The sequence below is a fragment of the Anas platyrhynchos genome, chromosome 4 (genome assembly GCF_047663525.1).
Source record: "Anas platyrhynchos isolate ZD024472 breed Pekin duck chromosome 4, IASCAAS_PekinDuck_T2T, whole genome shotgun sequence".
NCBI classification, from domain to species: domain Eukaryota; kingdom Metazoa; phylum Chordata; class Aves; order Anseriformes; family Anatidae; genus Anas; species Anas platyrhynchos.
Genome location: NC_092590.1, coordinates 38063065 through 38078812, shown reverse-complemented (window position 1 = coordinate 38078812; position 15748 = coordinate 38063065). Strand labels below are relative to the sequence as shown.

At 38.9% G+C, this 15748-nt stretch overlaps 1 protein-coding gene across 15 annotated transcripts in view; it reads right to left on the bottom strand.

Annotated features, from left to right (window-relative positions):
• ZNF827 (zinc finger protein 827) overlaps window positions 1–15748 on the bottom strand; it is a 163867-nt gene that overhangs the window by 43048 nt on the left and 105071 nt on the right. For all 15 annotated transcript variants that reach the window (XR_011809081.1, XR_011809080.1, XM_072037410.1 and 12 more), the window contains one exon: window positions 9077–9310. Coding sequence is in view for 13 of the 15 variants with exons in the window: in XM_072037410.1 (XP_071893511.1) it covers window positions 9077–9310 (234 nt within the window). In the remaining 2 variants the exon portion in view is untranslated. The remainder of the gene's footprint in view (window positions 1–9076; window positions 9311–15748) is intronic.

Below are 15748 nucleotides of genomic sequence, written 5' to 3'. Positions count from 1 at the left end.
TAGTACTTATCTTACAAAACAAGGAAGAGAAATAGCAAACTTTAAAATACGCACCTGCTCAAGTTATGAGCATTGCTGTTCATTTGCAAACGTGCATTTGCTGCACTGACATAAACCAATATGCATGATGAAAACTAATAATAACACACCGTGACTCAAATACACCTGAAAAAGCATACTTTCCAAATCCTAAGCATTTTGCTTAAATTCAGTCTGCCTCCCAGTTGCAGAAGCAGGTCTAGAACTCAGGAGGGACAAGAGAGGACACTGCGCCTGCTGCCAAACCTGCACTGCCAGGCAGATGTTGTCAGGGTATTTCCAGCCATCCTGGTCGCTTGGTGTACAAACTGACAAGCCACATGCCATGAAGAGGCTTCAACATACACCATTCCCTGTGCCCCTGGGAACAGGATAACCAGGGAGGAGCTGCAGTGCATTTCAGTACGTTCTCCAGAGCTGTGGGATAAAATGCTGAGTGCATCTCACTGCAGGATACCTACAACCAGCGAGCCCCTGGCACAGCATCTGACCTAATAAGATCACATTTCCCCTACGCAAAAGGCAGTAGTTAGGTTTATTTGTATACAAATACTGTTTTGTACTCAAAAATATGGACAAATAGTCATTAGTCATTTCCTCCAAGTACTGTTCCTGACAACGGTATTTTTATTTCTGTCTAGAGGCTGGTCGGCCTAACCACAGTCTCCTAAAAGATTATAGAGCAAACCCTCTGGGAAGCCACTTCCAAACCTGTGAAGGACAGGACTGCGTCTGGGAAAAGCTAGCATCGATTTACCAATGGCAAATCGCACCTGATAACCTGATTGCCTCCTGTGATGAAATGATGGGCTGTGAGGACAGAGGGAGAACAACAGATTTTGTTGCCTGAACTTTGGCTAGGCCTTTAGCATCACCATTAATAAATACCTGTATCAGCAAACTGGTAACGTGTGGAGTGGGTAAGCAGACTAAGACAGGAGGAAGCATGGCTGGATCCCAGGGCTCGATGGGTTGCAGTGAGTGAGACTGCATTTGGGGTGCTGTGCCCAGTTTGGGGCTCCCCAGTACAGAATGGACACTGACATCCTTGAGTATGTTCAGTGGAGGGCTACCAAGATGGTCCAGGGGCAGCTGCAAAACTTAAGAGGGTAAGAGTGAAGAGAACTGGGTCTGTTCAGCCTTAAGAGAACAACACTACAGAGTCATTTTATTACTGGCTGAGACTCTAATGAATAAAGAGAAGTAATAGAGAAGCTGAAGTTAGACTTCCCTCAGAAATGTGCAGTGACAGTATGAGAGTCAACAGACACAAGTAGGAATGTGGGAAACTTCTTCCACATAAATGGAAGAAATTTTTCACCACCAGACTGGTCAAATACTGGCACACGTTCTCAAGGGATGCTTGGGCTCATCATTCTTGGACACATTCAAAACTTAACAAGACCCTGAGCAGCCTGGTATTGTTGGATCTGCCCTGAGCAAGGGTCTGGATTAGATGAACTATGGAGGTCCTCTCTGAACTTACTTATTCCACGAATCATCAGCACCAGATCACTTCTGCTGCACCTTTATCTAGCAGCATTTTCAAAACTTCCAAGCAAGGGAAAGCTACAGCATCCTGGGAAACACTTCATCTAGTGCTGCACTAGAAACTTTTCTTAATGTCCAGGCTGAACCATTCAAGTCGCAGCTGGTAGCTGTTGCCCCTTGTTTTATCATCTGCCACTACACAGAAGGGTTTGACTCCAGTGCTTTTCCAAGTCAACTTCAAGTAGTTGCAGGCTGTGATTAGATCTGCCTTTAGTCTCTTCTTTGCCAGACTAAATAGGCTCAGTTCTCTCAATGCTTCCTTGCAGGTCATGAGCCCTAGACCCTTAATTAGGTTAGCAGCCCTCTTCTAGACTCTCTAGAAACTCTCAGCAGCCCTTTAGAGCCACGGAGCCCCAAAACAGTACAGTGTTCTCATGCAGACCTCATCCAGCTCTAAATACAGGGCACATGCTAAGCATGCTCTTCTAATGCAGCACAGTACGTTTTTCACCTTATTTGAGATAAAAGTCAAAAGCAAGTGCACAGAACTAATAAAAAACCACAAGCCATATAGCAAATACTGCTTTCACTGATAACAATAGCAGTCCAACTACTTTCCATTCCTGAAATCAAGTGAAACATTTTAAACCATTCATACTTCTCCTGGTCATTTAATTTCAAACCTCAGCCTCTCACCAGAATTCTGAGATGTTCATATCTGCTGAAATGCCCATCAGCTTTACAAATCAACTTTATGAATCAACTTAGAAAAGAAAGTCTTCCCCATATGTCTTATAAATTGGACTTGTGTACTAGTTTTCGCAATCAAGCAGACAAGGGTAACTAGTGGGTCAACTTGTACCGACTTCAAAAGCTTTCAGGACGGAGAATCGGGCATTTTGTTATGCTAATTGTTCTGATTTGCTAGAAATAAACATGCCCTAAAACAGCTTAAATAAAACCTTAGAGGCAGGGAACAGTTGGCGAGCCCTGAAGGTTCTGCTACAGAGACACAACAAGTAACATCTGACGTTCCCTAGGGCACTGTGCTTGATGCTTTATTTTGCTAGTATTTTTTCAAGCTGCTGTTTTATAGAAGACAATGTCAATGAGCCTTGAATCAATGCAACATGATCCTGCATTAAAAAAAGAACCAAAAATTGGCTGATATCTGTTAAAGTAGAACTCAAATCCCATGCTATAGAATTTTTCAACTAAAGGCTCAGTTTCACAGAAATGCAAACAACAAAAAAAAAGAAGAGAGAAAATTAAAGCAATAGAATTTGAAGTTGCAATATGCATCTGCTGTTCCTTCTGTTTGAGCAGTAGGAGTATAGTGCTTACTAGAAAGATCCTACTTGCAGAACACAGCCAACCCCTTAAATGTTCACAAAACATAAATCAAAAATAATTTGATGAAAAGTCTACACGTGCAGTGAATAGTTATTTCACAACATAGCCCAGTCTATGAAAGTCTCCCAGTTCAAGAAATCCTACTCTAGCATTTCTGCAGCAAGCTGTGCCTTTGCAAAGAGCCTGGCTCTAGTTCTCTTGCCCTAACAAGCTGACTCTCCAAATCCTTGGGGGACTGCAAGGTCCTTCTGCAAGTACTGTGCATTTACAATCTTCCAACAGTTTGAAAAAATTGACACAATCACTTAGGGTTGTGGCAACTCCTATCTGCCTGAACACCATCAAGGAACAGCAGTAAAGCAAAGGATCAGGGGCTGTGTTTGAACTCTTCAGGGACAATTTCCTAAAATAAATAAATTAATAAAAAACCAACCAACCAAAAAAAATCACCACCCAACAACCAGAACACCAAAAGAACCACATCTGAAATACAGATATGACTTCTTATTATTCTAAATGATGTAATCTTTTAAATTAACATGTTTTTCATTAAACGTCAAGATTTCCCTGACATGAAATAAAGGAAGACAATAGCACTGTAGCACTAGCTTAAACCTCCAGCATAACATCTACTGAACCTGAAGCTAGGCTCTGTTATGAGGTACTTGCTTTTCTGTAGGCTTTTTTTGTTGCTGTTGCTAAAAGTTGTATCTTTTTTATACTATAATTAAACTACAGCTTCACTCTTAACAATGATTTTCACATTTCTGTTGGAAACACACACACAAAAAACTGGGCTAGCGGACTAAAATCTGTTGATGTGACTTGCCACGGCATCTCTCCAGCTCCCCTCAAAGAAAGTCTTATTTTGGGTCAGACACTTCTCCACTTACTTTTTCCGGCTTCTGCAGAAGCACCTGCTGCTGCCCAGAGCCTTCTAACGAGCCATTTAGAGACCAGGGAACAAAAAACTTCCCTGTATTTTCACTCCTGCCTCCATTATCAAGGCTCTCTAAGCAGGGATAAAAGTGCTCGACAGCTCCCCTGCAATCTAGGTATGAACATATCTTACAAAGTCCTGACAACAGCTGTCCTCAAAGACTGCAGCCGAGATCCAGACAAGCGCTTCCCAGAACAGTCCCCAAAGTTAGGAAAAATAAATATATAGGAAGGCTACTTTCTCTGCCACCCAATTCACCCCAAGAATGTAGTAAGTTTTCTTTGCCATATTAACAATAAACCAGAAGACCACCAACACAACCCACTAAACCTGGAAGATTTTTTTTACTGTTAAGGGTAATTGCTTACCAGCTACAGACTCCTTTTTGGTATTTCTATTTCATGTTGCTGATGGGAGTCATGCAGAAAGTTACCAAAGCCTTAAACAAGGTAACTCTGCCACCAACTATCCAGCCAACACAAGCATGGGTAGCACTGCTACTTAACAAATTTTTAAGAATTGTATTCTCATTTAGTTTCTCTGGAAGTCTGTGCTCTTCTGACTGGAGTAGCTTTTGTGCAAGCTAATGTAAAGCCTTCGCAGAAAGTCCTTCACTATACTGTGCCCTGATACATGCTGGGTCATTTTTAGAATGGGAAGAGCACTGGCGTGTTCTGGCCTTCATCTTCTGGCCTTCATCTTACATCTAGAATTGTACAATCCTTCTCCCCGCCCTCTCTCTTCTTTTTCCCCTCACTTTTCTTCATACAAGCTCTAACCTACGTGGTTTCAGTTAAACCTAAAATATAGTGTCAAACAAAACTAATTATGAAGAAATTACTGTAAAAAATTCCAAGTAGATAAGGACTTAAAAAAAAAATAAAATCAATCCACAACAAGCAATTGTGCTGAAAGAGCTCTGAATTGTCATATAAATAGGTAATAATAAACAGAGTTGACCAAAGATGGCTTTGAAATCAATTGTATGCGACATTTTATTTCACAATCTTGGCACAAGAAATAAGTATGCACTAATTTCATCTGCTGATAGCCCAAAATTACGATGCATTGTTTGTACTGGGAAATTGGTGTATTACAAGAAACACTGTGTGACCTGAGGACTGAAGTACTCATAAAACAAAGGAACTGAATAGTACAAAGGTCATGGATATGCTACTGATAACAAGGATATCTGCAATACATAGGGAATTGATCCACTGCAAGAAGAACAAAAAGACCTAGGTTACTGCAGAAATGCAGAATGACTATAACTCACAAATAATATACAGATGAAATAAAGGCAAATGTGATTCAGACAACATTTCTTGGAAAAACAGGAGCTTATTAATGTTATAGTTCAAGGCACCAGGGTAAAATATTTATAAAACGCTCATACCTGGAATAGATTTTATACATCTCCAACAATGCATTCCTTTTTGGACAAGAAGGGAAAGGAATACATGCTTCTGAAACACAATACGTGCCCAAAACATATGAGTGGCATGACTACTGCAACAGAAAATAATCTTTTAAACAACAACATCAGTACATGAACGCAAAATTTATTTCAAATTTCAGCCTCCTCTGAAACCTACCTTTCATCTTACAAGATTGAGAGTATAAAACTGACCAAAGATCACTGGGTGCACCACTTAGTTAAACATTTGGAGAATTAAATTTGCTGTTCCATAAAAGAGAATGGGTAAACCAGAAAACTGGTTCAGGTGTATTTTAAATACATTATTTCAATTTATTTTAAGTGATTCTGTGCAATGTTTAATAGGAATTTAAAATCTTGCATGGATGGCACCCTTCCCAGGCTGAGATGGGAATGATTTGCCCCACTCTGCTAGTTCCTCAACTCCGTTTGGTTATCAGTGTCGCATCTCAGTGAAAACTTACTAATGGGCTGTTCTCACAGCTCACCTTTGTACGTTTGTATAAGGCATGGCAGTCATTTTACCTTCTGTAAAACACAGGTTGAAGGGTCTGTAGTTAAGCTGGAACTGCTAACCCACAAACACCATTTCTTTCAAATGGGTGTTCCATTTGTTTTTAGACATCAGATCAGTTGTTTGTTTTGTTTTGCCCATCTGGATGGAAATGAGTTCCACCTAGACATGCCCTAGAAATGACATTAGCCTTCCTAGTTTGAATAATCCTTTAGAAGAAATGTTCAAAATGTGAGGTCTTGATTAGTTATCAAGCTTATGAATTGTGAGGTAGGAGATCTGAATTCAAGTGGAACGCAGTGGAGAAAACTCATATGAAAGGGCATAATATCTCCAGATAAGGTCTAATTCCCCTGAAGTAATAGCCAGGGTAAGGGCCTGACCTTAAGCACTGGCTGTCTGCTGCTACAAGCATGCAAGTGTCCTGACAGCTTTTTAGCTTTCAGAGAAAAGAAAGAACCTTGTGCAGTAGAACTAAAATACAGACGGCTGTATGTGTGATTCTTTGCCCGCTTCTGTACATCTACATTACAATGACAAGTAGTAAATGTTCTATTAATATACTATTTCAATAAAATATGTTTATTCTTCTAAGTTTTTCCTAGTTTTAGAGTGATTTCCGAGTGGCTGGCAAGTCTCTGCATTACATTCTCAAGGCACAGGTGATTTACAAATGAGTCTCTCTTACAGTATCTACCAGCCCAAACTAGGGTCCAGAGCCAGCAAGGCTTTCCACTAAACTGCACAAGCTCAATTAAGAGCTAGCACAACAGCAGATCTGTTTGGAAAATGTGATTTTCCAGTGAAAAACATAAGCCAATGCATCCTTCACATGAAAGGAGACTGTAAGGTACACGTTTACATCCCAAGGGGCTTCCATGAGGCTGCAACAGTCGGCAATATTATTGCTAGGGGATAACAGAAGCACGTATGGCAGGAATACAGAAAGCAAAATACTATTTGTGTCGGAAATCCCTTGCCTAGTTTGTATGCAATCCCAGTTTTCTTATTAATTAGTAGCATGTAGAAGAAAGTGAAAATAACAAGGCAAGGATGTCGAGGATGTAATCCATTCAGTCTTTACCAAGACCATACAGAGTCCAGAAGGACCTGACTTAAACCCAATTATGCAATATATCAAGTCTGATAAGTGCACTTGACTGAAGATTTCCCACAGACATTAGAACATCCAGACATATTCACTCCTTTCATTTTTTTTTCTCTTACTGAAAGTATCACGAAAAAGGAGAAAGTTTGTTCTTGTTTTCACTTTGTTCTGACAAAGTGTTATAGTTGTTTAAGTTCTACGTCACTAAAAACAAAGTGCACAACTGCTTAAAATAATTTGGGAAGTCAACAGAAATCTCAGAATATTTTACCAGTTAAAGCAAACAAGTTAAAAAACAAACAAAAAACAAACACTGAAGAGATTAGTGATCTTAGATTTCTCTCTTACATTTGTCTTACATTAAGCTGTTTGTTAGCATTTTTCCTCTTTGCACTTTCTGTCTTAGACGGTAATTCAGAAAAGTGCAAGTTGAAAACAGCACAAGAAATAAACTTGGTATAACCCCACCCACTGGCTGATTCAGGAATGTCAATTGCAGCAATACTGGCTAAATCTTAAGTGAATCTTCACCATTCATCATTCACATTGATTAACCACTGTCAGCAAAAACTGTGCAATCACTAAGAAATCATAAATACATATTATACTGGTGTACTTCTTACTGGAACCTTTAAACACTGGGGTTTCCCAGCATAAGTGACAGAAGACTTGGTCAAGATTTCCTACATGCCAGATTTCACCCACCTGAAGAGACATTTAAGTCACTAATGCTCTAATATAATGAAGTCTATAGCAGAATTATTTAAACACAGCCTGCTAGTACTGAATTCAACATTCACAATAAAGAACCCTAGTGTCTCTGAAGCACTTGAAAAATCATTAAGTTATGGGGCTCTTTATGGAAATGTTTATATACATTTATATGAACCAAGAAATAAAGTCACTGGTTAACATTCATTAGGCCATAAAGTTCTGTTACAAGAACACCATACTTGAACCAAATACCAACAGCAACAGTGCACTTTATCTTTAACAAGATGTTTGTTACTTGAGAGCCCGAAAAATTGGGAAACGTCTTCTGTGATCAGCTTTTAATACTTGGGATCCACATTTTGCACCATCAACACCGAGGTCTGAAAATCAATGATTCAAAATTCCTCCATAAATTAAAAGGTGCAGGTATGAACAGGAGTGAACTAATCACATGTTAGAATTCATGAGGGAAGATCCTAGTGAGCTGAAGTTTTTCAGGTATAAATTTGAGCTCAAATTCAATTCTGACAGTATCCAATGAAGCCAATTAGTTTCAGATAGATTTGGCAGGGATCTCAGAAATTGGTGAACTTGTGTTTCCAATGGTACCTCTTGTTTGACCCCTCCACTCCCCCAAAGAAGTCTTGTCCAGTTTTGGAGAAGACTTAAATGCTAGCTGATCCAGTTTAAGTGGGGAAGTATGAATCCTAGGCTCCCAGACCAACTTTTGTTTCTCACTACTAAAAATTTAAGTGTATTAGAAGTTCAAATCCTTTTCATCATTCACTTAAATCCTGTTTCCAGCAGGGAGAACTCAAACTTTTTACTTTCCCTAAAGTTAAACATCAACTCTGACAGCTAGACAAAGCATAATTAGCAGAACATACATTTTATTTGGCTCCCTCCAGACCTAACAGTACTTATGTGTATACACATGCATACTGTCCAACTGTCTGAAAGGCAATGTAGGCAAATTCAAGTGTTCAACGGCAGTAAGGCAGATCAGTTTACCTTTTTTTTCTTAAAAAAACAGCAGATATTACAATTTTGAATACAATAGATTGTCAGGAAAAAAAAAAAAAGCTTTAAAAGCATTTTTAAAGTTATATCAGGTACAGTTCAGTACAGACATATTTTTATGATGTTAATGAAATGACACAGATATGAATACATTGATATAAAAATGTTTTGGTACATTTTAAAAATAACAGTATCTAAAAGCTTTAAGGTTTCATTTCCCTTGACTTGTTCCGTAGTCATTAATTTGAAGACCAGTGAAATTTGTGCAGAATACAGATAATTAGACACTACGCTGACAGAACAAACCGAGATGTCTTATGTATATCAATTTGTGTATAGAGACATTTTCATTTGTTCCTTCACTTCCTACTAAAGTTTCGTTACTCTCCTTCTGCAAGGTAACCTTGTTAGCATACTTGAAAAAATATTAAGTTGAATATTATTAAATTAAATATCTACCTGAGAGCTTCATGAGGAGCTCAGATGCTGCCTTGACTGACATGTCCTGCCTCATCACATTTGTCTGTGGTTCTTGTGGTTTGAGCTTCTCCTCAGGGACATTGGGAGCTGAAGCTTCAGATTCCTGGCTGAACACATAGCTGGATTGAGACAAGGTTGAACTTGCAGCTTCTTCATCCTTAGGCTCATCTTTCACTTTAAACTTTGGAGTCAAGGGCTCTTTTTGATTTGCAGCTGTCAAGAGAAGGAAAAAGGCAGACTTAATGAGGTGTGTAATATAGAATCATAGAGCAGCTAGTAACAGTAAGAAACCACAACCTGAAAAATGCTAAAGCAGGTATTGGAAGCAAGAATGTCAAACAGCATTCAAAGATGCTTCAAGAGGTAAACAGGCCTCTGCTTCTCCTGTACCAAGGGACAGTTTTGAATCACAAAAACTGCATCTAACCAGAGCTCAGGAAAACATCCTGCTTCTCCTTCTTCTTTTGTCCCTATCCAACTACAAAGCATTCCACAAGGTCACTGGTTTGCATGTCTTCCATACGTTTGATGGAAGTTTATAATACCATGTCACATAAAGGCAGATTTGGCAAAGTCCATGGGTACTACATAGTGAATTCTTAAGAGCATGAAAAAGAGGCAAGAGATAAAGAGTAGAAATATATGAAAACTAAGAGGGGTGTAAATAAAGAACTGCAAATTCCTAGGTTCTTATAAGTTGGTATTAGTTAAAAAAGAGAACTGAGGGATTTTTATTAGATAACTCTGCATTGCTTGGTGTTTTTAGAGCACTATTTCAGGTTCTACATCCATTCAAAAAAAAAAAAAGTATAATAATAAATAAATAATAATATATATAAATTATTATATAAATTATTATATATAATATATATAAAAATATAAATTTATATAAAAATATATATCAATTATTATATAAATAATATAATAAATAATAATAATAAATATCCTTTCAAATGCCCCGTGTAAGCTGCTACACAGCTTCAGAGAAGGACACAAATTTTGAGGATGTTTAAAACCTACACCTTGCACTCTGCTGTTCTTGACTGGTCTTTCAGATACTACTAGACAGCAATGGATCCTTTGTGCTACATTTAGTTGAAGGGATAAAACCAAGAACACTTCTTAAACAATACTTCCAAAACCATGCAATATAATCTCATCTCATCAACAGACTGCATGACTAATAGGAGGCTAAAGAAATTGAATTATTTTTGATCAGCTTTAATTCTTTACTTTTGACCATGAAGAGGTATTTCCTGTCAGATGTTAGAGTTTTTGTTCAAAATTCCACTTTAAACGCAGAGTAACACATGGTAGGTGACTCCTTCAGTGCCCCAAAGCTTGATGAGTTTACATCTTTCTCACATCTTTAAATCTTTGTCTTCACAAATATGAAAGATCGTTATCCCCATTTTGTTCTCTAAGCTCTCTCACCATTACCTGTCTTTCCTCTCCCAGGTATTTTCCTCCTTCCATATGACATTCACCCCTTTACCCTCATGACTCTTACAGACAAGCTCAGCCCTTGTAAGAGGGAAGCATCCTACAACACTTTTTACTGCACAGTAGGGCATTAGAAGTCAATATGCATTAACTGTTTGGAGCTGTTTGTTTTACACACCCATGGCAAGAACAGTAAAAGCTGAGGAAATGGCATACCAGAGGGACCGTAACATTCAATTGAAGGTGCAGGATACTGACAGGTCAAATCAACCCAAATTCTGGGAAAGTTCACTGGCTTAAGCTGTTGGTCTACTTCCTCATATTCATACATATTCAGCCCATACATACACACTGGGACTATTAATATTAACTATTTCAGAAATGAAATCAGTTTATACATGTAGTTCTTAGTATGGACTACAAGCACTTATGAACTAAGTGCTTTTGTGAACTATAAGCGCTTTTACCGGCATTAGGAATCACTTTTTCCTTGTTTAAAAAATAGCAAAAGCAGAGATATGGAACATTAAAGTATGTTTTAATTCACCAAAATACATATTAGATTCCCAAATCAATCTTAACTTCACCAAGGTACCCACAAAAAAATCCATCTGCCTTCTACATCTTCTTTCTAGCTCAGTCTATTCTGGGGCTTGACCTGAGGTTGATCTTTTGGTTTTCACCAAAAAATAAAATGAAAGTCTTTCCCCCTTTAAAATAAGGCACTCTAGCTGCTGCAGATATGAAAAATGCCTCCACCAGGAGCAGAGTGCAACTGCTAACAGAGATTTCTTCCTGAACTTTCTGAGAACCTGGAGAAAATTCTTTTGAATGCGTTCATTTCAAGAAGGCATCAATTCAAATTGTTCCAGAACATAAAGGAAATATGAGTCTGAGCAAAGAGGTAAAGAAGACCCACTGAGAACAGTTGTTAACCTGTGCAGCCTGCTATGTTTCTGCCCATGAAATGAAGCAGGTAGGGGAAGCATTACGGACCAGATCAGCAGGCCACGTTACCACGTAAAATACAGCGGTGATGCTGAACTGACATACACAGCTCAGTGTATTTGCAACCTTTCACCATAGTCCACCAAACACCACGTTAAGATCAAAGCAAAAACATCTACACACAAGTAAAACAACTGTAACTAAATGTATACAATATCATAGCCTTAAGCTAGGAACTTCTACTCAGAATCAGACCCTAGCTTGCAGTGACAGCAGCCTTTTGGGATCCCCTGCTCTCTCACACTTTGAGCCACCACCCAGAACACCAACGCAAAAGCTACCCTGATAACAAATCTACCAGTGTAACATTAGGCATAGCCCAAATGAGCTCTTCATGATCTGTACACTTGTTTTGTCCCTGTATGTCTCTCAGACCTCACCTATGAGAAACAAAATGTAGCTAAGGTCCAACAACCCAGAGAAGTCTTGATGATGGGCATTTGGCAATATCATGTCGGAGGAAAAAAGAAATCCAGGACTAATGTTCTTATCTATGTAGCTGGTTCTGCCCACTCTAGTCACTTTGTTTTGGACCAAACAGTCCAAAGATAGAATTAATAAACTAGGAAAGAGGTAGATACCTGTTTTGTTAACTGTCAGCACATTCCTTTCACTGACCACACTTTCCAAAAATCAAACACCTTAATCAGACAAATCCCAAAAACCAGGTATATTTACCTCACTTTTCTTTCCCAAGAAAACAAAAACAAAATCAGACATCTACTAGGTCTGTTTCAACACTATTGCTTCAATTAGTGGGGCTTTTGCTCTTTCTTGAAACATGTTAAAGCAGATTCCAGTATAAATGAAACCTAAAGAGAAGGACTAATAAAAAAGGGGGGAAGCTGTCCAGTCTATCAGATTCATACATTTAGAACTATAGACAAAAAAAAAAGTCATGATTTCTAACAAATGGATAATAGCCATTATGATGCATCCACTACTTATATTAGGGAGAATAAACAGATCTAAGAAAAATAAATGCAAATAAGAGAAATAAAAAGTTGACATAGACCAATTGAAAACAAACAAAAAACCCTAAGACTGAAAGATTTTTTTTTATTAAAAAAAAAATATGGAACTAGACAAGGATTAAAGAGATGATGTTGGAGTCTATTAAAGTATTTTTGAACTACAAAATTATTACTCCCCAGAAGGAATAACATCATCTATCTACATATGAAAATAGATACACGTACATATACTTAATTTGTAGTTAACTTACATTCATCCTGAATTGCAATGAGAACAGACTGAAGGATGTGTTGCCTGCGGACTGAATCCAAAAAAAGACAGCAATTTAATTTAGAAATACACAGTGAGGGGAGGGAGGAACAACACTGAAAACCCAACCAACAGGCAGCAGTCTCTGAAGCAGAGCTGATACTTCTACATTCATTCCATTCCATTCCACATCCTGAAAAAATAAATCAAAGAAGATTCCCAAATGCCAATTTTTATCTTCCTGGAAACTGGGATCATTTGATCCATTTGGCAAAAGTAGAAGATCAAAGTTTTTAACACTTTTCTCAAACTGCCAAATGCCACAAGAAAAGCCTTGGGCATCTGCCACTAATCTGAAACGCTTTGATAAGAGCTGCTAACAGCATCAGTCCACTCACCGAGGATTTCTGAATGCTCAAAATGTTCTTAATTGAGAAAGGAAAAATGGGCTGATTGCTTCAGCCAAGTTCAGTTACAAGTTACAAACAGCAAGGAGTTGGCCACCTCGTTTGAGCAAAGAACATGGGGGGGGAGGGAATCCACAACAAAAATGCCCCCACAAAAGAGAAGGCCATGACAAAAACAATCTACAGTCTGGGTCAAAAGAAGTAGTGCTATAAATCTCTAATGCCACCGTACAGTGCTGCACCATCACAGCGATCCTCGACTACTGATAGAAAGATGAGAGATGGGCACTCGTGCCTGAGGGAAAAGGGGAAAGGGAGGACAAATTCCCAAATGCAAATGGAACTGATCTCCTTGAGACCTTTTTGGATCTCTTCAGACCCACCACGGGAGAGAACCATAGCATGACTTCTACCTCAGGAAGAAAGAACAGTATTTTAGCCAGGTCCCACTGGAGCTAGTGCATCTGAGTGACGCACTGAGCCTTCTGTTCCAGGGGGAGCTCAGAGTCAAGGTGGTTCAAAGAAGCCAAGGATCTTCAACAGCTTCAATAGACATTTCCCTGAAGCTGGACAGCATCCTCCTGAAGGCATCTGTGGTCAATAAAGGTTCTGACTTGAGTCTTCTACTATTTTCGCTCTAATAATTGAAATGCACAGCTAGGTATTGGCATTCTGCATGGAGACTATGGCTTACATTTGGGGGCGCTCAAGAACTGAGTAAGGGGTACAAATGCTGCAGAAGAAGCGACCGGTGGGTTTTGCAAGGAACATTTATACAACTGGAATCTGTTGGAGAATCTCCAGACTAAGATCCAATTGGGCTGATAAATCGTCTTCAACTCATTACACTCAGAGGCTGCCCACAACGTAAGTGGCCCAAAAGGAGAAATACGATTCTTCTAGCAGGACAATCTTGCTGGTCTCTCTTTTCTTATTAGTGCTTCCTGCCCTGGAGTACTGACCTGTCCAAGAGCATGTCATTTTACTTACCCTTCCTGGGAGTGCTAACTCAATTACATCTCATTTTCAAAACCCTTTATTCTGCCCTCAGCCAAATAAACCAGCATATAGGGCTGCAAAGAGGAGGATGGGAAGCTACATATGGCTCAAGGACTCTTGGCATTAAAACATTGCTTTTTATCAAAGCAGTGGAATGGCAGAATAGATGATCATGAGAAATACGATAGTGCCAAGACTTGCCACCTCAGGGCTTCCAGAGACCACTTAAAATATGAGGTCTTCCAAATTATCTAGCTTAAGTATGTTGAAACTGTATATGCAGCGGTCTAGAAAAGGTCGCTAATTATCTTGATCTTCTCTAAAGCTGCTTTGCATTTAAGGACCCATAGTCAAGCAAAATGAGCCACAACACTGGAGAGTGACCAGTCCTATTGCTCCCCTCTCAGAATTGTACACCATTTTAGTCCAACAGCAATGGAGGGATTTGGCAAATTGCTGCAGCACCTGGAGGACTGGACGTGCCCCCATACCCCAAGATGTCTGGTATACAGCCAACATCCCACCTGCTAAACAAAACTGTAACATCTGCTAAGACAATGGTCTTCTTTCCAGGTAAAAACCAAAACAACAGCAGACTAAGTGAACTTCTGGGGAGCAAAAGCAAAGAAGGGGAACAGCGTAGGAGGAGCAAAGCAAAATTTGTTGCTTATAGGAAAGAACTTGGAGAACATCCTTGGAGTATGGAAATTTCTTCTCTCTGCATAGGAACGGAGAAAGAGAGAAGTGCCACCAGAATGACCTTTATAGCTGTTTATGAAAATTAAACAAACAAAACAAAAACAATTGGAGATGATTGAACTAACAATGTCCTCAATTCCTGTTTTGGATAGATCTGACAGAGTGGCTCATGAGCTAGGGCTTCTGCCCAGAGTAATGGTGTAATCAGGGAAGCAAGAGACATCAGTCTAGCTGTTCCTAAATATGAGTTTCTGTGGATATTAAAACAAAGTTGTAAGCACAGAGCTGGTTCAGAATCATATTTACATCTTCGTTTAAGTTGCATTGGGCTGAGTAAACAAAAAAGCAATTTGTTATATTGCATTTTAAACAACTGAATTAGAGCAGAGTCTATACTGCTTTATCTTGCTAAACTCTATTTCTACAAGGTATAAAATATGATGCATATGGTTTTAAGACTACCAGGAAATTCTTGAACGTAGGACTAGCAATTGCTGAAAAGGGATGAGAAGGGTGGTGGCATAGCAGTGGCAAAGATTTGCACGACTTTTTGTTAGCTGTGCTATTGCACTTTTTCAGTTTTATTTGAAATTAAAGGTTCATATAGATTTTATGAAAATGTGGATCTGGAGACGCACTTCAAAGAGATCTCGATGACATCAGGGGTATTTGCACCGACAGCAGCATTATGGAATTCGCAGCATTTTTAAATGAAGGATATGGCTGAATAATTGCCAGCCCTGTCCGCTTACATATTCCAATTGAAAATTTACATTCTGGCATAAACTAGGAATCCTAAATATAGACAGCATGGTCTTTTCTTTGGAACCTACTATACAAATGCATCAATTATGACAACTTAATTGGACAT